The sequence below is a fragment of the Lepidochelys kempii genome, chromosome 15 (genome assembly GCF_965140285.1).
Source record: "Lepidochelys kempii isolate rLepKem1 chromosome 15, rLepKem1.hap1, whole genome shotgun sequence".
In the NCBI taxonomy this organism is placed as follows: Eukaryota; Metazoa; Chordata; order Testudines; family Cheloniidae; genus Lepidochelys; species Lepidochelys kempii.
The window spans coordinates 26,184,259-26,208,351 of record NC_136394.1 but is presented as its reverse complement, the minus strand read 5'-3'; the positions used below and the strand labels follow the sequence as shown (position 1 = coordinate 26,208,351).

The 24,093-nt window shown below is 41.7% G+C and overlaps 1 protein-coding gene across 4 annotated transcripts; it reads left to right on the top strand.

The window, feature by feature from the left end:
* The first annotated feature begins 73 nt into the window (after window positions 1-73).
* Window positions 74-23,220, top strand: ANAPC5 (anaphase promoting complex subunit 5). 4 transcript variants are annotated; one of them, XM_073313305.1, is made up of 17 exons: window positions 74-399; window positions 1,704-1,783; window positions 2,352-2,461; window positions 2,911-3,106; window positions 9,990-10,056; window positions 11,179-11,280; window positions 12,181-12,371; window positions 13,323-13,404; window positions 14,630-14,719; window positions 15,658-15,839; window positions 16,533-16,668; window positions 16,920-16,994; window positions 19,514-19,635; window positions 20,326-20,433; window positions 21,421-21,568; window positions 22,199-22,361; window positions 22,871-23,220. In XM_073313305.1, the coding sequence occupies exons 1-17, from the start codon at window positions 196-198 to the stop codon at window positions 23,083-23,085; spliced, it is 2,271 nt and encodes a 756-aa protein (XP_073169406.1). In that variant the 5' UTR covers window positions 74-195; the 3' UTR covers window positions 23,086-23,220. The 4 variants fall into 4 exon arrangements, with proteins under 4 accessions (XP_073169406.1, XP_073169407.1, XP_073169408.1 ...); XM_073313308.2 differs by lacking the exon at window positions 74-399 and adding an exon at window positions 492-619; XM_073313306.1 differs by lacking the exon at window positions 16,920-16,994.
* The last annotated feature ends 873 nt before the right edge of the window (window positions 23,221-24,093 follow it).

Sequence of the window (24,093 nt, the reverse complement as noted above, 5' to 3'; positions counted from 1 at the left end):
GTCTCGCTTCGCTCCCTGGCTCTGGTTGGCTGTTTGCGAGCTCACGTGACTGCGAGCGGCTCCTACGATTGGCTGTTCTGGGGGACGGTGGTTGCCCGGGAGATGGGGATGGCGGCCTGGCGAGTTGGTGGAGGCTCTTGAAGCCTCGGGCTGTGGTAGCAGCGGCCGCCTGGGCCCCCCTCGCCCGGCTCGGCCATGGCCAGCGTGCACGAGAGTCTCTACTTCAACCCTATGATGACCAACGGGGTGGTGCACGCCAACGTGTTCGGCATCAAGGACTGCGTCACCCCCTACAAGATGGCGCTGCTGGTGCTGCTCAGCGAGCTGGGCCGGGCCGGGGCCCAGCTCAGCCTGCTGGAGAGGCGGCGCCTCAACCGGCTGCTGCTGCCGCTGCTGCAGGTCGGGGGGGCAATGGGCCGCCTGAGGAGGGGGCAGGCGCTGGGAGGGGAAGGAGCTGTAGGGCTGGGACGGGGTCTTCCCCAGGTGGAAAGGGTTGGGCTGCCCCCAGGTAATAGGGGCTGCCTGGGGAGCGTTTGGACATCCCCAGTGCGGGGGCCGCGGGAGAAAGAGGCAGCAAGTGTTTCTAGAGCATGGATCTTCCTCACGGATCTAAGGGAAGGTGGGTGCCCCCAGACAAGGGAGGGTGGAGAGGGGCTGTCCCCCAATAAGGGCTGGGGTTGGGGATGGGGATGGGGATTCTGCTGCAGAAGAGAGTCCTCCCTGCGCCTCACCTGGGCAAGCGTGCGTTTGGTACTGGGCAAGAGGAATGCTGCTACTGTAATTAGGGTGGCTAAGAATTTTTGTGCCTGGGCTGTTATGTTTTTGTGATATTATGGAATCATAGGAGTTATCAAGTCCAGCCCCCTGTGCTGAGGCTGGACCAAGTAAACCTAGACCAGGGTTTCTCAAACTGGCAGTTGGGACCCCTCGGGGGTCACAAGGTTATTACATGGGGGGTTTGCGAGCTGTCAGCCTCCACCCTAAACCCCGCTTTCCCTCCAGCATTATAATGGTAAAAAGAAAAGGAGTACTTGTGGCACCTTAGAGACTAACCAATTTATTTAAGCATAAGCTTTCGTGAGCTACAGCTCACTTCATCGGATGTGAGTTTGTGTGTGTGGTTTTTGGAGAGGGGTGGGGGGTGAGAAAACCGGGATTTGTGCTGGAAATGGCCCACCTTGATTATCATACACACTGTAAAGAGAGTGGTCACTTTGGATGGGCTATTACCAGCAGGAGAGTGGGATGGGAGGAGGTATTGTTTCATGGTCTTTGTGTATATAATGTCTTCTGCAGTTTCCACAGTATGCATCCAATGAAGTGAGCTGTAGCTCACGAAAGCTTATGCTCAAATAAATTGGTTAGTCTCTAAGGTGCCACAAGTCCTCCTTTTCTTTTTACGAATACAGACTAACACGGCTGTTACTCTGAAACCTGGTATTCCACAGCCTCCCTTGGAAGTCTATTCTAGAGCTTAACTATTTTCCAGATGTTCTTATAGGTAGAAAGCTTTTCCTAATCTTTATCTCTCTTGCTGTAGATTAAGCCATTACTACTTGTCCTGTCTCCAGTAGACATGGAGAAAATTGATCACAGCCCTTTTTATAACAGCCATTAACATGTATAGTGATGCAAAGCTGCTGTTTTTTCTGGGTCCAAATTGACTGTTTGGATTTCTAAAGTTGATTTATTATTTTGTATAGGGTCCTGATATGACATTGTCACGATTGCATAAGGCTATTGAAGAATCCTGTCCTAATTTAGCAAATTCTGTGCAAATAAGGTAATTTATTTGATTTATCCTTTGGCTGGGGACTGTATCCTGTTTCCCCAGAGAGATAGGGCCATGTCATCTAATTGCTTTTCCTTTTTATTAGCATCTGTGATTTTATATGATTGATTTAATCACTTTCTTTAAAGTTTGGTAACAGAAACGTAACAGATATTTTAAACTTAGTTGATTTTTAGAGAATGTATTTCCTTGGAAACTAGAAAGGAAAAAAAAGACAGAAAGGAAGTGTAGCATACAGCGTATTTTTTCCTTACAGTAACTACCACTCAACCTATGCTTTTGATGATTTAACATGTTGTGATTTGGTGCATTTTCCTTTCCACGTAAAAAAGAAATCACATGCAATTTCTTTTTTTAAAGTGATCAGTGATCATTTTTCCAGATGTTCAAAAATTTAGAAACACTTTTGGTATAAGTGAACTAATAACCATTTGGTTCCATTTAGGTTTGTGTCTCATTCTTCCAACACCTGAAATAAGGAAGTTTTTTTTCATGTGAGATTTATTTTGGTGGTCAGGATTGGAAGGGAACATTTCTATAAACTTCTTTTCCTGTTTAGGATAAAACTGATGGCAGAAGGGGAGTTGAAAGACATGGAACAATTTTTTGATGACCTTTCAGATTCATTTACTGGGACAGAACCAGAAGTTCACAAAACAAGTGTAGTAGGTAAGTATTTTATATTCTTTCACTTTTGTCCTGGAAATCCATTCATAATACAGATTTTCTTTTTATATTTGAAAAACAATTACAAGCACACCACTTAGGACAAATACTCAGGCTTTTAATAAAACTGTATACAAAGAATGCATCTGTTCAAAAATGTTTCACATTGCAACACCATTAGCGGTTCTTATTGGTCTTAATAGGAGTTCTGTGATCAGATTACCTGTGGAATTGGGCCCTACGGTAAGCTTGACAATGCACCTGAGAGGCAGTGAGAATTATTGGGCCACTTTTATAGATTGGTATACTGAGGTGAAGTGAAATGCAAGTTGACACTCCCAGTTAGTGCTGGAACCAGGAATACTGACTTTCAGTCTCTGATCTAAAACTACTAGGCATCACAACTAGCTATCTTTCTCTGTGTTCAAATGTAACATATTTTCCTTGTATAGGTTTATTTCTGCGCCACATGATCTTGGCATACAACAAGCTTTCTTTCAGTCAGGTCTATAAACTTTACACTGCACTTCAACAGTACTATCAGAATGATGAGAAAAAAGCTGGAATTGATGAGACCGATATGGAGCTGACAAATACTGAAGAACTCGAAGGGAAAATGGAAAAAGAAGAACTCGATGTACCTCTAAGGTAATTTTTAATGATTTCCGTAAAGTCTTTCCACTTTCTAGAGAGTCTTCCACACTAATTGTATTAAAAATTCCTCTTTACATGTCAAAACAGGGATTCAAAACTTTGTCCCACCGAAGGCCACACTCGCATTAAAGAAGTATCCTACCTTTTGTTAATGTCACGATAAACCTTATGCGTGTGTTTATCACAGGTAACTAAGCAGGCACAGCCTTTGGGATTCTAACTCGGGTAGTAGAGCAGATTGTAACTGCTTTGATCTTCAGTGTGGAGGCATAGCCTATATAGACTACAGGTTCCAGAAAGCAATTTTCAATTACTATGTTTTTATTTATTTAGATTAAAATAATAAAAAACCACTTATACAAGGTTCTAGGTGCTCTAACATATAATTAGTAGTACAACATAACTCCCAGCAGCATTAAAATGATAGATCAAATAGGAACTCAGCCAGCCACCTTAAAAAAACAAAACTAGAAAAACCAACCCCCCTTCATCATTCTTAGAAGCTAACCTCAGCCATCTCCAAAAACCCTATGGAATAGTTAACCTGGATGGAACATCTCATGCTCCTTTTGCGGTTCAATGACAAGACAGCACAAAGCTCTAAGCAAGCTGGTCTGCCAACGGACTTCTGCCTGTCAGCTTTCCACCCTCTCCTTTATTCTTTTTCTCTCCCCCCGCGCATTACATTCTCCAACAGATAAAAGGAATACACTGGCTTTGTTTAATATTCTTATTTACCAATTTCTATCTACCGCATTCCTTGCTCTTGGGCCTTGAGTCCAGTCCTGGGAGGCTTCTCACGGTTCATGTCATCTGGGCGAGATTCCAAGGTTCATGCCCTTGAGAGGAGCTGTGTGTGCACAGCTCCTGCACAACACTCTGGGTGTGCCCTGAATGTTGCCGAGTGCCTGAACCTTGTATGAATCCTACATCCCCTCCTTTTTTGTTTATTTGTGCTCGGCCATCTCATGATAGCCATCAATTTGCTTTTGCAAGCCAATTAACTCCCGGACAGACGAGGTCATAACTCGTGGAGCCTGCCAGGGCAGGTCTCGACAAAGCCTTAACAAAAAGGAAATACATTGCACACAGCAACAGCAAAAAATAAGCTTAAGAAGGTAAAGTGTAATTGGCCGGGCCCCAATTAGCCATGCTAGAGTACTGGGAAGAGAGGTTCGCGTAAGCAGCGAGCATCATCTCATTCCCAATTTCCTCAGGGTGATGACATACTGGAATAAGGCATGTACCTAACAATTCTTCAGCTGCTACAAAATCAGATAAACAAAAGTGGGTAACATTTGCTATTGAAACCAGCCTTTCCCATAGGTTACATGTCATTCGGGCCTGTAACGGAGGAAGCGCTCCCAAGCCAACCCCTACAGGAAATAGCAGACACAAAAGGCATACAATCAATACAGAATTAGCAGTAATTTGGGCGAGAATTGCCACAAGCAAAGTCTCAGGAGTCTCTGGCTGTTGGTTTGCTGCCAGTCTTCGTTGAGCCGCGGCGACCAATGCTTTTACTGCTCCCCAAGTCACGGGCTGGCTTGGGACGCTACGCCTCCTCCGTTTCCGTCCCGCCGTTGTCGACCCGGGAGGCACCAGATTCTCCTCCAAGGTCAGCTGAAACTCCGGTATGGGGTTCGATAGCCCCTGGTGCCACGCCATGCTGTTTCAGTGCCGGTCACACACACCAGGCCGGAACCCACAACGGTCCTGCAGGGAGAGATACAGCAGCATATCCCCGACCCCAGGTGATTAAAGGTACTGGGCCCAACCATTGCGGATCGGGCAGCTGACGGTAATAGACGCGGTCTTTCCAGTACCTCGGACTTATGAAAATGCCAATCCGTGGGGGTCTGCTGAGCTGCGTTCAGCGTTAAATTATTTAAAGTAAATAAAAGGATATGCATTTGTTGCTGAATGTCTCCTAAGGTTCGGAGACGCAGCTCCCCTTGTTTTAATTGTTTGTTGAGCAAGGTTTTTAGCGTGCGATTTGCACGTTCAACAATAGCTTGGCCTGTGGAATTATAAGGGATCCCGTGTTTGAGACGGACGTCCCATTGGGCACAAAAGGTGGAGAGGGCTGTGGAGCAATAGGCTGGGGCATTATCCGTTTTTATCTGGCTCGGGCGACCCATAACAGTGAAACAGGCTAGCAAATGGTGAATAACTTTGGGAGTGGCTTCCCCACGCTGTGGGGTCGCCCAGAGGAATCCCGAATAGGTATCAATGGAAACATGTAAAAACGAATAGGGGCGGTATTGTCGCACGTGAGTGACATCCATTTGCCACAGCTGATTCGCTGCAGTACCTCTGGGGTTAACGGCATAAGAAAAGGTAGGGGCAGCAGTGGCACAGTGGGGGCAGGAACAAACAATAGAACGTGCATGATCAGCAGGAATGTAAAACTGCCGGGCCAAAACAGAGGCAGACTGATGAAAAAAGAAATGGCTTTCGATGGGGTCAGAAAAAAGGGAATTTACCTGACCACGTAACACGCGATCAGCGCGCGCATTGCCTTCAGTGAGTAGCCCAGGCAGAGGGGTATGACTGCAAATATGAGCAACAAAATAAGGGAAATTACGAGTGGTGAGGAGATACTGTAAGGACAAAAACAGGCGAAGAAGGTCTGCATCGACCTGAGGGGTGATGAGGGCAAGGGGTAAATGATCAATTACCTGATCAACATAATGCGTGTCCACAATCAAATTAAAGGGACAATCAGCAAAAAGTTGAAAGGCCAGAATAACAGCAGCTAGTTCCAAGGACTAGTGAAGCTCTCCAAGCGCTATGCATGTATATGTTGTTGTACAAATGAATGAAGCGCTTTCAGCTTTTCGAGGGGGAGGGGCCACTGGTCAATCCATACGGGCTCTAAGGATTGCCATACCAATGGTAATGCGGATGGCAAGGTGGGTGAGGGAGGATTTTGGGCCATTATATATTAATATCGAGGGTGGTGTCCAGCTTTACAAGTAAGTCACGGCCCCAAATATTGAGGTGGACAGGGAGTACAAAAGCGCGGATTGTAGCAAGGGCACGGCCTCCTGGTTTAGAGACCGTGACCCAAGACAAACTTTGGCCCCCGGGTTTGCTACCCCCGATCCCCCACAACTCTTTAGAAGGAACTGTTGGCCAACCGACTGGCCACTCCGGATCACAAATCACCGTAACATCCACTCCAGTGTCCACCAGCCCTGTAAAAGGAACATTATTTAAGAGAAGTGTTAACTAAGGTTTCGAGGGGTGGACCGACATTGTTAGAGCAACAAGTGGAGAGGATGTGTTGTGAGACGGCAACTGAGACAGCATCGATCCAAAGCCGTTCCTGCCCCGGCCTCGATCCTCTGCGGCTGGCACCTGATAGGGGACTAAAATCAATTGCGCAATTGACCGTCCACGCGGGAGCGACTGCGGAAGATGGGTCCACACCTGAACCTTAATAACACCAGTGTAATCAGCGTCAGTGACCCCTGGGATGACAAAAAAACCCTGTTTCCCAGTGTGTGAGCGAGGGAAAACCAGACCCACAAATCCGGCGGGGAGAGGTGCCGTCACTTGTGTAGGTATGGCGCAAACCTCCCCCGGCAACTGAAAATCAGCGTCCTCCTGCATAATCAAATCCAGCCCTGCACTTCCAGCAGTCGCCGTCCTCATGGAATCTATGGATTTTAAGGCAGAGGAACAGTTGTCTGAGTGGGAAATACCCCTGTTTGGCCCTGGGTTCGGGGGAGACCCGTTGTGCGGTTTCCCGACCCGCTACGACACTGATTAGCCCAGTGATAGCTCTTCCGACACTTGGGGCACTTCTTTGAGGGGCGGGCGGGCGCCGTCGATGAGCGGCATTCCCGCTGAAAGTGACCCTCCTTACCACAGCGGTAACAACGTTTCCCCTCCTTCCCACTTTTTCTGCAGGGCGGCGGCCAGAACCCCAGCTTTATGTGCTTGTGTGCCGATGTTTTGGCATGCCCGCAGCATGTCTGACAGCTCTAGAATTCCAGAGGCTTGTGCCGCCTGGAGAGCACGGCGGCAATCATTCACATTTTCAACCGCCATTTTTAACAGGATCTCCTGAGCTGCTGCAGGGCTATCCACCTGTCAGAGGATAGCCTCCTGCAATCTGTTGGTAAAATCCATAAAGGACTCTGATGCACCCTGACGGATACTGGCAAAGCTTTTGGTAGGCTTGTCTGAATCCGGGACCTTCCGGAAAGCATGCTGGGCGCAGGTGGAAATAATGGGGAAGATGGCCTGAGGGAGTTGAGACTGCATCTGAACGGTAGCAAACTGGCCCTCCCCTGCCAAGTGCTCATAAATGATACCTTGCTCTCTATATACCTGGGCTTGGCGTTCCGCCATCTGCCGATACTCACTAAGCCAAATAACATACTGACTGGGCGTCAGCATCATGCGCAACAGCGCCTTCCAATCTTCAGGGATCAGGGTGTACCCAGTACCTAGCCCTTCGGCCTGACTAGCACGTATGTATGTGGTCTCACTGAAGTCACGAATCGCTTTCTTTACCTCTCTGATCACCGAGTAAGGCAAACTGACCCAGTTTGCAACCTGGTTGCCCTGGCCATCATCTTGCCAGGTCACCGGACAAACTGAGACCAGATCAGCCAGCTCCTCTGCTGTAATATCTGAGCGAGTCTTCGCTGCGTGAACCATTTGTTGCACCAGCGAAAGCCCCTGAGCAGCCGCGGACGACCCCCCAGGGGGCCCTGGAGCATGGGGCCCCATGGGGGGATGGTAATCACACACCGGCTCCGGTGGGGAAGGCAAGGGAGGTGGTGGTAATAGAGGCACTGGGGGCGAAGCAGCAGGAGGGATGGTTGCAGGAGCGGATGGGGGTGGCGGGATCGGCAGCCCCTCTGTTGGCGCGGGAGAGGGCCTTTCCGAGGCGACACGCTGTGTCGCATCGCCAGGAGGGGGGATGGCTGCAGGAGCGGACGGAAGTGGCGAGATCACCAGCCTCGCGAGGGAGGCCTGTCCGAGGCGACACGCTGTATCGCGTCGCGGCAGAGGTGCCAGGCATGTAAAGCCTGCACGGGCGCCCGAGGCTCTTTGTGCAATGTCTGGCCCAACCGCTCCCAGTCCGCTAGCTTAAGGGTTCCGGCTTCAGGGTACCATGGGCATTGGGCACTCACCTCCTGCAGCAGGAGAGTGAGTTCTTGAGTGGGGCAATCATGCTGAGCCTTATGCAGCAAATACTGTAGCTCATTGCGGTGTTGCACTTGCAAAGCAGAGAGGGAGCTTCCCATACTTACCACGACAAAAAATACTCACCGGGATCCGCAAAGCGGATGAGTGACGCGTCTGAAACCCTTGCTGGGCGAGGTGAGTGCTGAGGGCCCCACGTTTGGGCGCCAGTTGGGCGCCAATGACAAGACAGCACAAAGCTTCAAGCAAGCAAGCTGGTCTGCCAACGGACTTCTGCCTGTCAGCTTTCCACCCTCTCCTTTATTCTTTTTCTCTCCCCCCTCGCCTTACATTCTCCAACAGATAAAAGGAATACACTGGCTTTGTTTAACGTTCTTATTTACCAATTTCTATCTACCGCATTCCTTGCTCTTGGGCCTTGAGCCCAGTCCTGGGAGGCTTCCCACGGTTCATGTCATCTGGGCGAGATTCTAAGGTTCGTGCCCTTGAGAGGAGCTGTGTGTGCACAGCTCCTGCACAACACTCTGGGTGTGCCCTGAATGTTGCCGAGTGCCTGAACCTTGTATGAATCCTACAGTGCTCCAACTATTTTTATTGTAAGGTGGCTTGCTTTATATTATGGCACAAAAGGAGGTAGATGGGAATTCTATACTGCACTCTCATCTTTCTACAATGGCACCGTTCATTAATGGTGAATTCAAATTCATATGAAGAGGATGGGTCATGGTCAGTTTTTGCAGAGAGCAAGATAAACTTTTTTTATATATTTTTGTGCTGAGATGGCCACTCAGTTTCTTTGGTGCCACCATGTGGCAGCATTTCTGAACTGCAACTCTAAAATCTGCAATAATTCTATTTTCAATTAAGTATAGTACCACCGTATAAGATGGCGGTGCCACTTTCTCTCCCTTCACTTAGCACTTCTGATTTTGTATGTCCCCTCTTAATACTATTATTAACGCTAACAATGAAGATTTTGATGTAGTAAAAGTGACTTTTTTTTTCAACGTAATCTTTAAATAAAAGTAGTTTTCATATACACATTGTGTTTTCAGCAGTTGGACTTTTCTGTGTCCTTGAGCTTTTCTGTGCTTTCCTGAAGGCAGGGAATCTATCTAATTGTTCTCAGAGTTTTACTTTTTGTTGTATTTTTCTGTTTTCCCATTGAACAAAGTTCTGTTTCTAGCAAAGCAGTTGCTTTTTGGAACTAATCTTGCTGTGCACAGTGCCATGATCCTATTTGTGATCAGCTTCCTTGAGGAGATCATGAACATTGCTCACATTGCTCATAGTCTCTGCTGACTGAAGATTAAAATTCAGGCATGGTCTCTTTACCAGTTGAGACATCAAGGTGGTATGTTTGTTTTTCTTCAGACATATTTGTATACTGTATTTAGTTTTTGTCTATTAAAACCTAATAATTGTGTGGCTGACTACTGTATTGTGGCTTCCATGTGCCAGGTTTTATTCTTTTATTAAAGTTTAATCTCTGTACCCCTGGTTACTTTTCACACTTGCAGTTGAGCACGGATGATGTACCATAATACTTTATAAACTAAAATTGTGTGTGTGGCCTCTGATAAAATGTAATTATTTTTTGTATCTCCCTCCAATGTTCCTATTTTATTATAGCTACAGTATAAGCTACACAGCAGTAGCCTTCTGATTCTTTTTCACTGCTTTTATTTTCTAACCATTGTTTGTTTAACAGGGAAGAAGAAATATCTTGTAGTGGGCCTCTCTCCCAGAAGCAAGCAGAATATTTTCTTTCTCAGCAGGTATGTTAATTCTGAATAGCGCTGGGCAATAATTCATAATGTAAATTTCACCTCTGTGTTTTATGAATGATCAACAAACGTCACATTTTCTTGTATGAATTAGAAATTATTTTGTTGAATAATTCTCGGTTTGTATCTCGTGTGGGAATAATTCATTGTGAGTACTTGAAATTCAAACTGTTTTAACTAGACACATAAGTCGTGGAATGAGTGTTTCAGAATCAGGTTTCCAATGGAAATATTTGTAGTTTATACTTTCCAATTGGTTTCTCCAAAATATGTTTAAAATTTCCTGTTTCATTGATCATTCCTGCAAGTAAATATATGCAGAGAAACTAAACACACACAGAGCACAATCAGACCTCTGGAGCATGGTAGCAATATTAAATATATACAATAGCATAAAGTACTTCTTATACATTTGAAGGTCTCTTAGTAATTGTTAAATGCTACTGGTCTCTTTAATTCTACATCTAGTGTACAATTTTTGTGTACACTCTTGCTGCTGTGCTGTTATATAAATTTATGAATTTAACTACAGTGGTATATTTTCACTTCATTCTAGATTTTTAACTAATTCATTATATAGTAATCATGCATGTGTATAGAAGTCACCTCTTCAAATAAAATGACAATATTATGGAGCAAGAGAAATGGGAATGTTCAGTGATTTTTCCTGAGATTTGGAGTCTTGTGATCACATATGATTACTATAGTAACTGGAATTTTTTTTGAGTTTCCCATTTATCAGTATTCTTCCCAAAGTAAATAAATGAATCGTTTTTGTATAGCTACCTGAATTTTTTTGTGAGCAGTCAGGTATAAATTTAAGTCAGAAGTCCAATATAATCAATCTCCAAAGAGAGAAACTTGAAGAAATCTCTATCTTAAACCAGTTTTTCCATGTTAGTCAAAGTGATTGTGGTCTCTAAATGTGAGTACTACAATTTAATTGAGAGTAAAATCGCCATTTGCAATATTTAAACATGATAGCAGACACAACCCTTATGAAATTTTATGTAACTGAAGCTATACAGATAATAAATTGACTAGCATCTATTTATATAATGTTCTACCACTCCATTCCTAGTTACTTAACAACAATTTGCCCTTTTATTCTAGGCTTCTTTATTAAAGAATGACGAGACAAAAGCTCTTACTCCAGCATTTTTACAAAAGGAATTGAACAATTTGCTGAAGTTTAATCCAGACTTTGCTGAAGCAGTAAGTGTCTTTCCCCCTCAACCCAACATGCTCATGGTACAGTTCTTCCTATTTCTAAAATACAGTTTATTTTGTATAACTTGTAGTGTACACTGAAATACAAAACATTTGTACATATCTGTATTATCTCTGTGTATGTTAATATAGTATTTTAGGATAGGACTCCTTCTAAAGACACAGAGAGCATAATTCAGTTAGGAATTTACACGTGTCCAACTTCAAGCACAGGTTCCATTGACTTGAGTGGTGCTACTCTAGTGCAAAAAGTTAGGCATGTGTTTTAAGTTCCTTTTTGAAATGGGGCCTGAGACTTACTTGTCTTTCTGACATTAAGTTGTCGTGCGTAACATGAAACAGTTTACGCTCCTAAACGTTGTGAATATAAGAAATGTACCAGTGATCAGTACTAGATGGAGTGTACACTGGCTATTAATTTCAGGTCTGGTTATTAAATGATCTGAATTCTGAAAGCGAAATGTTTGACAGAATAATGTCAGTCATGGGCCTGTACTACATGTTTTGGGCCTGATCCTGTAGCCCGTACCCATGTGAGCAGTCTCACATGAGTAAGAGCTGTAGGTTCATACCTTGTAGATAGACATCTTGCCTCAGGACCACTGACTGGTGGGGAGATGTTGAAAATATTAGCTGTGATGAGCAAGCCTTTCCTTGTTCCATTTTGGAGCAGGGTCATTTGATATAAAGGAAACATGGTCAGCTTTATTCCAGTAGATCTGAACTGTATAAATCGTGTAGTTTGCATTGATGTTTCCTGCTAAACACACACTCATTCACAGACGATCCTACTGCCACCTTTCTCAGTAAGAAGATACAAAATAAATCTAAAAATTGTGTTACCAATTCTGTTTTAATTAAAGCTGATTCTGCTTTAAATTTTAGCATTATTTAAGCTACTTAAATAGTCTTAGAGTACAAGATGTCTTCAGTTCAACGCACAGCCTCCTTCACTATTTTGACCGTTTGATTCTCACTGGAGCAGAAAGCAAAAGCAATGGAGATGAAGGTTATGGCCGAAGTCTGAGATACGCTGCTCTTAATCTAGCTGCGCTGCATTGTCGGTTTGGCCATTAGTAAGTTAATACATCTTGCTGCATAGTTAAGAAACACAAGTTGCTACATCTCTTATACTGAACAGATAGACCTTGTGCTGCTATTGTTTTCTGAAAGTTACATAAGGAGAGGAGGAGGAGGACTCTGTGTAGTTGGGGAGCAAGCACAGATGGGCTGTGATTATAACCGTCCTTGAATCTTGATTTGATTTTAACATCCTTTTGGTCCTCCTGTTGGCTGAACCATTTGGAATATACTAAGATTTGAGGTTCTTTTTATGTCCAATTATAACGGTTTCCCAGGGAATTAGATCTTTACCTGCTGCACTCCCACGACCACATGGGGTCAGAAGGTGTGAGTGCTTGCTTATAACTGATACATGTTCAGGAGCAACTGTAGCTGCCAACCTATTACTCTCACAATGATAATGATCAGATGAGTTGGAGAGTATACTTTGCAGGTGGTGTTTTTTTTTTTTTTGTTGTTTAATAGTCTCTTGGTAGAGGGGGGTATTATTGTTTGCAGTGCTGTAGATGTGCATGGTGTTCCACATACACATGAGAGAGGTCCCTCCCCACAAAGAAACTTGTAATTTAGGCCTGCATACATTGCCACCTGACTGGACAAATCACAGTTGGTAGTGATGGGAGGTGGGTCTGGAAGATTATGAGTATAAACACTTTCTACCTAGGCAGGTATTTTATATGGCACTCATCAGAATAATATCAGAGCATATTTGAACATATACATGTGCTTTAAGGCCCAGTAATGGGTTACAATTAATTTCTCATGAACTGTAGAGGCTAACAAAAAAGTAGATATGAGGAAATACTCTCATCTGAACTGTTTAATTGGAGTTCGCTTCTAAGTGGGATATGTATCCTTTAGATCAGCATATGTTTGAGACTTCATAATACTACTTGTCATTGTTAACAGACTATTAATGTGCTCTATCTTTGATTTGTTGATAGTCGGCAAGCTGAGCTTGCTCTCCAGGAAGCCATCAGAATTGCACAGGAGTCCAATGATCACGTTTGCTTGCAGCATTGCTTGGTAAGGCAGCCATGCTTGGGGTGGGGGGAGAGGAATACATTGCCTTTGTCTTAACCATCTGTCTCTCGACTCAATTAGACTTTTGTTGCATTTGCTGTAGCTATGTCAAGTGTTTGGTAGTAGTTTAAAAATTATTTCCCTGCCTCAGGATGACTTTTTTTGGTACTTTATTTCTTCAGTAAATATCAAGGAGCTGTCCTGAGGCTTGGGGGTTTTTTTAGTTGTGCAACTCTGCTTGATTTTAGTGGGGGGTCATGCATTTAAACCCCATACACAATGCTTTGAATATTTTAGTCTTTGCACTTTTAAGAACTTTGTTCAAGATAATTTTTAAAAACCTTTTTTCCAGTATCCCTCTGCTCTCCTGAGAGTGAGCATAAAAGGCTCTCAGCCAATGGAAAGAGGAAAAGGGCAAAGATTTTAGTCTCTCTCTCCTTTCTGGCAGCTTCTTTTTCAGTTCTTTCCTGTCCATAATAGACTAATAGAGTGTTACAGTGATTTTTTATTTACAACCTAGAGAGCACTCAGCAGAGGTCCCTGTCTAAATCTATGCAGTGTAAATAGTGCTTTGCTAAGAGGGGTGATCCACCTGATGAAGATACCTAGTCTATGGCAGTTTCTTTGCCTCCCAAACACACTGCAGCATTATGGCACAGTTTTAAGCTCGGCTTTTTGGCTCAGAAAGTTTCAAGCACTTTGTTGTATTCAACCCATGAGAGGAGAAAAGAGCTCCTGTTGTCCACTTGATATGAAGAAGGGTTAACATATCTATCTGAAGGGAGCTCTCGAAGTGACACAGGTCACCTGTTTCTCCTTGGGGAAGCAGAGCAGGTTCTAAGGCTTCAGTGTCTTGTTGGTTTTGAGACTGTATTAAGGAAACTTGTACGTCCAGGGTGAAAAACACCACTTTCTAGCAAGGCTCATTCCATGAGAGTGAGTCTGTCTCTTGCGCTGAAAGAGGATGTTATCCCAGAAGTCCTGTGTAAGGTAGCCATATGGGTGCCTTGCATAACTTTCTATACCATTCCAGACTTGAGATGGAAGCCTCCTGGGCTGCTGCCTTTTGTAGGAGGGACTTTGATTCAAAAGTCAATTGTGTTTTGTTTTGTTTTAAGTTACCACACAAGTTTTTTTTTGTGTGTGTGTGTCTCTCTCTCTCTTGTTGTACAAACATATGTTACTATCATGCCTTTGCAATGATGTTTTTATCTTGTTCTCATACCAGAGTTGGCTGTACATTTTGGAGCAGAAGAGATCAGATAGCTGTGTCCTGTTAGAACACTCTGTGAAAAAAGCTGTACATTTTGGATTGCCAGTAAGTCTCTCATCCCTTAACTCTATTCAAGGAGAAGGGGGGGTGTGCACTCACATATAGTGTATGATCTGTAGCTTTTCTTTTTGCTGATCTTAGGAATCTATATAGCTGAGATTTAACCCAATCTATTTTAGATTTCAAAATCTGCCTCTTTCGTTCTGTCTGTCTTTCTTTCTTCTTAACATAATTAAATTAAAAACCACAATGGATTTGCTTCCATAGGGATCTTCGGCTTTCACCCTGTCCCAGCTGCTGGGTCTTGCAGGGCAGCCCTCTCTCAGCAATTCTTATGCCAGCTTCCTCCACGTCTCCTGGCTGTTAGAATGTGTTTGTCTATCTCTCGCTCTAGTTTTTCTGTTTGAGATAAAAGAACGAGCTGCAGTAGAAGGAATAGTGTAGCTCACATGGGGGAGACTGAGAGCAGACGTTAGATTATTTAGAGAGAGGGCTACTTTGTGACGCCCAAGAACCAATAGAGAACCCAGCCACTAGATTGCTGGGGATGAGGAAGTAGAAGTCATGGGGGAAACTGGGTTGCAGTGAGGAGTCAGGTGGGGTGCATATGACAAAGGATTGGGAACTAATTGTGTAGATGGTGTATCAGCCATGGAAGGTGGAAATTGTATTTTTTTTTGAGGGAGTGGCAAGGGAAAAGCAGAAAACTCTGTGTGTGTGTGCGCATGTGAGTACTTTTTTCACTGGAGTGACTCAGATATAACCAGCTGCAGGTCTGTGGGGTGGGAAACTACAGATTCCCTTTCCGTCCCATTACAAGGTGGTATTAACTGCGTATATGAAGAAATCTCTGTAATGGCATTTTGTTATCTATATTGAATAATAACTTGCTTTTTTAGGTGGGAATTTTGATAGTTTGTGCTTCCTACTTAGCTGTAGCATGTATATGTTTAATATGTTTGTTTTGATTTTCCTCTCCATAGTATCTAGCTTCCCTGGGAATACAGTCCTTGGTTCAGCAAAGAGCTTTTGCAGGAAAGACCGCTAATAAGCTAATGGATGCCTTAAAGGACTCTGATCTGTTGCACTGGAAACATAGCTTGTCAGAGCTTATTGATATTAGTATAGCACAGAAAACTGCCATTTGGAGACTATATGGTCGCAGGTATTTTCTCTCATCAAACTCAGATTTGTTTCTTATATATGTTTTAAATGTTTCAAGCAATGCCTTTACCATCAGTCATACAAGTGCACAAGTGACTGCATCTGTTTAATGTGCTGAAACCAAGTATATAGGCTATTACTCAGGCGAGGTTGGGGGAATTGTTTTGTTTTCCTAGTTCAGCTCATTTAAAACACAGTCTGGAGGAACAACGAGGAGTCTGATGGCACCTTAAAGACTAACAGATTTATTTGCACAGAAGAAGTGGGTTTTTTACCCACGAAAGCTTATGCCCAAATAAATCCCTTAGTCTTTAAGGTGCCACCGGCTCCTCGTTGTTTTTGTGGATGCAGACTAACACGGCTACCTCTCTGGTACAGTCTGGAGGAGATATTTTAGTCTCAATGTTATATCTGTAAATAGAACAAAGTTTTAATGTCTCTATTTACCCATCCTCAACATCACCTTATAGAAACTATGTTCAGGTCTTAGCTGGGTTGATGCCTTGTTCGTGAGCACTCGATATGCTGGCCCAGTGGGGAGGTCCTGGTAGCAGTTACTTACAACAAAAAGGGGAAACTGTAAAGCTAGAAGCCCAGAGAAGCAGTCTGTGTCAACTTATCATGACTTTGGAGTGTAGATTAAAAATCTCTGATGTTTGTTGCCTGAAAGTAAATGAAGCTCTTCTCACTGTAGCACCATGGCACTTCAGCAAGCCCAGATGTTGCTGAGCATGAACAGTCTAGAAGCTGTCAATGTGGGTGTTCAGCAGAATAACACAGAATCTTTTGCTGTAGTATTGTGTCACCTGGCTGAGCTACATGCCGAACAGGTGAGGCTTACATTGAGTTGCACAAAAAATCACGTGAGTGGGGAAGAATCAAAGATCTGTGATTAAAAAGTGGCTTTTATTGATGAACTGTGTGCATGTGTGGTTCTGATCAACATTTTTGGCAGGTGAGGGAAATTTAGCTTTTCTTCTTAACAGCTGTTTATGTCTAAGAGTACAGGGATGAAATTAAGGAAAGGAAAATAGTGCTTACGCTATTACTTGCTCATCATACTCCTGTTCTTGTGTGGTAGGGATGTTTTGCCGCTGCTTCAGAAATACTGAAACATTTAAAAGAGAGATTCCCTCCCAGTAGTCAGCATGCACAGGTAACGTGTGGCTTTTATTGCATAGAGAAAATACACATTCACATGACATTTTAACCAGAGTTATATGTTGGGGATAAGATCTGATTTTCAGTGCATCTTAATTCCACTGTATCTGTATAAAATGTGTTTTCATTAGACAATCTGAATTGGCTTCATGTAAATCTTGTCACTAGTGGGAAACCTAAAAAATTTTGCACAAAGACGCAAGCCATGAAAACATTATGTACCACAGTTTGAAACTTGAGAAAGTTATCTCACTAGTGCCTCAGAGTGAAGAGCTATTTGTATTTTCCTTCCATGCCCTCTGTTCCTTCTGTGCAGCTTAGCTGTAATGCTAGCTACATCATATTTACCTCCCTCACAGGGGATTATCAGGATTAAATATTTGTAAAGTGCCTTGAAGTTCAAAGTGCTATACAAGTACTCTGAGCTAAGAGAGGAGGCTGTGATCTGTGTGGAACTGGGAAACACCCTAATGGGGTAAATCTGTGGGACAGCATCTACATCATTTTAAGGCTTTCTAGATCCAACAAACTTATTTTTTCCAATCTTTCTTTTTCTGCGTTACAAAGGGAGTCAAACTGCCACAAAACAAGTATTCAGGACATAACTAGAGGAAAGAGTTTTATTTTAAATGTGATCCTGTAAGCTCTGTTGCGGTTCTTTTGCATATTTCTTTAGTAGACCTACACATTTCTGCTGAAGGTGTTTATTGATACAATGAAGGTGTTCATTGATACAATGTGTTACATCCAACAAACTTGGACAACTTCTTTAATAAACAGGAATATAGGCAGTTATGTCTGTAAATAGCGTGCTTTAATATTAGGGCTGTCAGTGATTAAAAAATTTGTGCGATTTAAACAATAATAGAATATCATTTATTTCAATACTTGTGGATGTTTTCTACATCTTGAAATATATCGATTTCAATTACAACACAGAATACAGAGTGTAGTGTTCACTTTATATTTATTTTTATTACAAGTATTTGCACTGTAAAAAACAAAAGAAATATTTTTCAATTCACCTAATAAAAGTACAGTAGTGCAATCTCTTTATCATGAAAGTTGAACTTACAAATGTAGAATTATGTACAAAAAACTGCATTCAAAAACAAAATAGTGTAAAACTTCAGAGCCTACAAGTCCACTCAGTCCTACTTATTGTTCACCCATTTGCTCGGACAAACAAGTTTGTTTACATTTGCAGGAGATAATGCTGCCTGCTTCTTGTTTACAATGTCATCTGAAAATGAGATGAGGCATTCACATGGCACTGTTGTAGCTGGCATTGCATGATATTTATGTGCCAGGTGCGCTAAAGATTCATATGTCCCTTCATGCTTCAACCACCATTCCAGGGGTCATGTGTTCATGCTGTTGACGGGTTCTGCTCAATGATAATCCAGAGTAGTGCGGACTGATGCATGTTTGTTTTCATTATCTGAATCAGATGTCACCGGCAGAAGGTTGATTTTCTTTTTTTGGTGGTTCGGCTTCTGTAGTTTCCACATCGGAGTGTGACTTCTGAAAAACATGCTCCACACCTCGTCCCTCTCAGATTTTTGGAAGGTTCTAAAACCTTGGGTTGAGTGCTATAGCTATCTTTACAAATCTCACATTGGTACCTTCTTTGCATTTTGTGAAATCTTCAGTGAAAGTGTTCTTAAAATGAACATGCGCTGGGTCATCATCCGAGACTGCTATAATATGAAATATATGGCAGAATGCAGATAAAACAGCAGGGGACTAGAATTCTCCCCCAAGGAGTTCAGTCACAAATTTAATTACTGCATTATTTTTTAACAAGCATCATCAGCATGGGAGCATGTTCTCTGGAATGGTGGCCAAAGCATGAAGGGGCATATGAATGTTTAGCATATCTGGCACATAAATACCTTGCAATGCCAGCTACAAAAGTGCCATGCAAATGTCTGTTCTCGCTTTCTGGTGACATTGTAAATAAGAAGCAGGCAGCATTATTGCCTGTAAATGTAAACAAACTTTGTCTGAGTGATTGGCTGAACGAGAAGTAGGACTGAGTAGACTTGTAGGCTCTAAAAGTTTTACATAGTTTTGTTCTTTAATGCAGTTATGTAACCAAAAAAAATCTACATTTGTAAATTGCACTTTCATGACAGAGTTTGCACTACAGTACTTGTAAGAGGTGAATTGAAAAATACTATTTCTTTTATCATTTTTACAGTGCAAATATTTGTAATAAAAAATAATATACACTTCGATTTCAATTACAACATAGAATACAATATATATGAAAATGTAGAAAAATGGCCAAACTATTTAATAAATTTCAATTGGTATTCTATTGTTTAACAGTGATTAAAACTGCGATTAATTGCGATTAAATTTTTTGATCGCAATTAATTTGTTTGAGTTAATCTCATGAGCTAACTGCAATTGGCAGCCCTATTTAATATCTGTTGATTTAACTTTGGATCGCAAAATGAACATTCAGCATTTCTCCTTAAAACTTATTTCTGTACACTCTTGGTTTAGCTGTGGATGCTGTTTGATCAGAAAATACAGTTTGATAGAGCTATGAATGATGGCAAATACCATGTCGCCGATTCTTTTGTGGCAGGAATTACAGCACTTAATAGCATAGAAGGAGTGTACAGGTAAGAAACAATCAACCTACAGAAAAATCTTGCAATAACATCCCACTGAAATAAATAAAGATGGAATAAAGTGCTTGCTGGAGATAATACATTATTTTTCTCGGCATACCTTTCTTCAGTGAACTACAGTAATATTTCCTTCTTCTTTAACTCTGCCATAACTATCCTAAAACAATGATCTTGGTATAATCCATTTTACCCACCTCCCTAGGGTTATTTTAATGGCTACAAAGCATTTACGCCCTAATTTTTTATAAATTTATTCTATGATTGCATTAATATATTTATTTTGAAATCTGTTCACTGTGGCTATCCCAAGAGCTAGGTGCAATACCTAATTTGTATAAAAAAATTAGGAGACTTGGGGTCTATTCCTGGTTTTGCCATTGACCATGGGCAAGTTACTTCATTTCTGCCTGTTACCCCATCTGTAAAATAGAGGGAATACTTCCCTTCCCTTTATAAAGTGCTTTGAGATCTGTGGATGAAAAGGGCTATATAAAAGTTACATGTTATTAACAGAACATCCCCACCCAGGCCTTGGTTATATTTTTACACACTTGGGTAGAAAGTACTTTTACAGGTGTAGAAGCTGAGTACACAAAACACTAGCGTGCTTTTCCATTGCATCCAAGTGAAGGATTGAGTCTAAAATATTAACATCTGGTAATGGAATTCTTTTTATTGTAGAAAAGCCATTGTATTGAAAGCTCAGAATCAAATGTCAGAGGCGCACAAACTTTTGCAGAAACTGTTGATCCACTGCCAAAATATAAAAAACACTGAGATGGTGATTAGGTAAGAACAGTTAATTTCTAGAAACTTCCTTGAATATTAAAGCTACTTTACACTAATTAACATCAATAGTCACAATCTGTTCTGTACTTCTTCACTAATTCGTAGTTTATCCACCGTTTGGATAAGAGACTATTCTGATTTATTAAATGTAGTATAGAAGAATTATTAAATGTAAAACTTTGGGTGGTGATAAAATGAAGCATTACCGTGGCAATACAAATGTGCTTTCATTTGCTGAGCTAAATGAACTTGCTGGTACCAACACTTTTAAAAGTCATTTGGAATGGCCCCTAACTACACGTGCTTGCACTCAGCAAACTGAGTTTTAGCTCCGAAATGAAGTATGATAGGTAAACTTCCATCATCAAAGTGGACGTATGAATTGAATTCTTCATGGACAGTGTGAACATTCAACTTTCAGGTTGGGGGGGGTTACCTATGGCATGTGTGGGGTATGAGTGGTTTGTTTGCGGGGCGGGGGGGTTATAACAAAATAAAAAAATGGATATAAAGGATATTTTGAAGCTGAAATGTAGTAGTCTTTTCAAACTAAATTCAAAGTAGTTTCAAGTACTAAATCTGTCAAGGGTGGGTGTTTTGCAACCACAATTTCCTTTAATAAAAGAAAAAGGGGGGGGCGTTAATTCCCCTGTTGAGTGAAAGAGCCACACAAACCAACTGTGCCTAAAATAGACTTAGAGAGATTGTTTCTCTCTACTCTGTGTAATCATAATTTTCAGTGTTACTTATCACAATAGTATTTTATTCATGGTAATTGGTGGAATCCATTTTAAGGATGAAATTCAAATGTATTGTGCATGTGGTATTGTAACTTATTAAGAATAAATGAGAGGGTACTATTGGGGATAAATAATTGACTTCCACTTACTTGTTCTCTGGAGGTTAGTGTGGTGGGGAAACACTTCAAAATTTTCAGCAAAACTGAGTCACTTTACATTTTTTTTTTTTCCCCTTCTTTTTGTTTAGTGTACTTCTGTCAATAGCAGAGCTTTACTGGAGATCTTCATGTCATACAATAGCACTGCCTGTCCTGCTTCAGGCTCTCGCTCTTTCTAGAGAATACCGTCTACAGTACTTGGCCTCTGAAACTGTTCTGAACTTGGCTTTTTCCCAGGTAAGTTTGATACATGTTTTCACAGGCTGCAAATCAAACATTTATGTTGTCAATCTGGATATCATTGCTATTGTTGTTAGATTTAAGAACATAACCCTGTCAGGGTTCAGTTATTGCTTTTAAAGAACGAAATGTATTTCAAAATGTGAAATCTTTCAAGGAAGTCTATAAAAACAATTGAATGTCATTGAGGCTTTTAGGTTCAGTATGTTATAAAATATGCAGTTATAAGTTGGCACTGCCTTCACTTTTCCAATTGATATTTCTTATGCCATCTTGTTGGCTTTGCAGTAGCAGAACTTGTTGACATGAGCTGAGTTTAAAAGGAACACAGGTTAATGGAGTTCATTCATATTGCTTATTCTGGGCAGATGGGGATCCTGGTTGTCAACACTGTGCAGTGTCTGCCAGTCAATTCAGATTCCTACTGGCATTCCCCACCACCGTGCCTCATCTCTGCTAATGGGAACAGTTTAAAAGATTATGGAGAGAAGCTAAAAATCTTGTCTGGACTATCAGTTCTTTTTAAAACAGATGTGGCGTTCAAATGGCTTAGTTGGCCTCACCAGAAGTGGCTGCTATTTCCTGTGGGCACCAATTTCAGACCAGCAAAGTATGTTTCTCTTTCAGCTAATTCTTGGTATTCCTGAACAAGCACTGAATATTCTGCATACGGCGATAGAACCTATCTTGGCTCACGGGGCAGTACTGGATAAAGGCTGTGCCATGTTCTTGGTGGCCAAATGTCAGGTTGCTTCTGCAGCTTCGCTCTCTCCACAAAAGAAGACAGAAGGTAGAGTGAAGAATAATTATGCACATTTATACTTCTCGACTTTTGAGCTCAATCCAATTTAGATATTTGAATTTTAATAGTACAAAGATATATCATCATCGGTAATAAAATAAAAACAAAAACAAGGGAGGTAGTGTTACCGAATGGGAAGATCGGGGGGGAGGGTCTGAATCTGGACTCACAATGTCACTGGGGCCAAAAGAACAATGTCCATCTTGAAAATGCTCACAATTTACAATAGTTATTGTTAATCTGCACACTTTATCATCCATACCTTGCAGCAAAGCTTGAATAGCAAAGGCTGTAGTTGTATGCCCATGTTGCCAAGACCATTATTTTTACAAAAGATGCAATAAAATATTTCTCGCACGTCAGCAAGTATTTTATAAATTGCTAAAATCTGTGCTTTTAATTTGAAAAATTAATCCATAATGGGCCTCCCTAGAGTGGGATTGTACTGTTTATACGAACACAGTTTTAAATATTGAATTTCCTCACCATTTTGACAGCTCTGGAATTAGCTATCCTGAACCTAAATGAAGCCAAGACTTATTTTGCAAAAGTGGACTGCAAAGAGCAGCTCAGAGACGTTCTTTACTTTCAGGCCAGACTCTTCCACACCCTGGGCAAGACCCAAGAAAGAAACAAATGTGCCATGCTATTCCGTCAAGTGCACCAGGAGCTGCCTGCTCACGGTGTTCCGTTAATTAATGCCTTTAAGTGAAGTGTTTTAAAGCTGAAGCTTCCCTCTGCGTTTTCCTGCTGACCCTCCGACCCCCTTTTTTAAATGTCTTCATTATGTTCAATCATCACTGCTTGGAAATAATTACAAATAAACTATGTTCTTCTGTTTAGAAAACTTTGTTTTTTGCTTGTAATGATTTGTGGAAAGTAGATGTTTGCACACTTCTCATTTTATTCTGTAAATAAGTAGTCGTCTATTGTAGTCACAAAATAGGAATCAGATTTTTAAAGAAAATGCCTGTGTTGTTCACAGATTTAACGCTAGGACCAAAACTAAGAGGTATTGGCAGGAAAGGGTGTGGAGGAGGGAGGGGTAGTGATGCAAGAAATTCCTGTTGTAACTAATGAGATTTACACGCTGGTAAATGCAAACAGTATGGAGATATTAGAATAGAAATTACAGACAAAGGTTCTTTCTGCTAACTTAAAATAACTGACATTTCTTTGAATGTAGAATTACATTTAAAATGTGTCTTTGAGTTTAATCTGTCTGCAGGCACTATTTCTAGAGATATTAGCAGAAGGGAAAGAAATAGAATCCTATTGATGCAGGACCTTTGTCCCACTGCTTGCCCTTTCTGTTGTGCTAGACAGACATATATGTGCAAAGAATAGTAGGAAAAAGTAAAACATAGTAGATTCATTTTGGTGCAGTGAGGGAACCTATATCCACTTAAACAAGAGTTTTTATTGCAGATGCATTAATGAATGTGTTTCATGGGCACTGGTGTATGTGCACTTCACTCACTCCAATTTCTGTATCGATAAATGAGGACAACAGCTAACTTAAGGCTTAATTCACCTATCGTTGGATCCATCCTTAGAAGAAAACTTTTTAATTTTAAATGTTACTATATTGTGGGATTTCATACGCTTAGCTAGTGTGTGTGGGTGGGGTTGTGTTTAATATTGGGGAGCAGTCTGAGTCCAGGGGATAGAGATTCAGGAAATCTGAGTCCTGTTCTTGGCCTGTGGGGTAAGTAGTTTC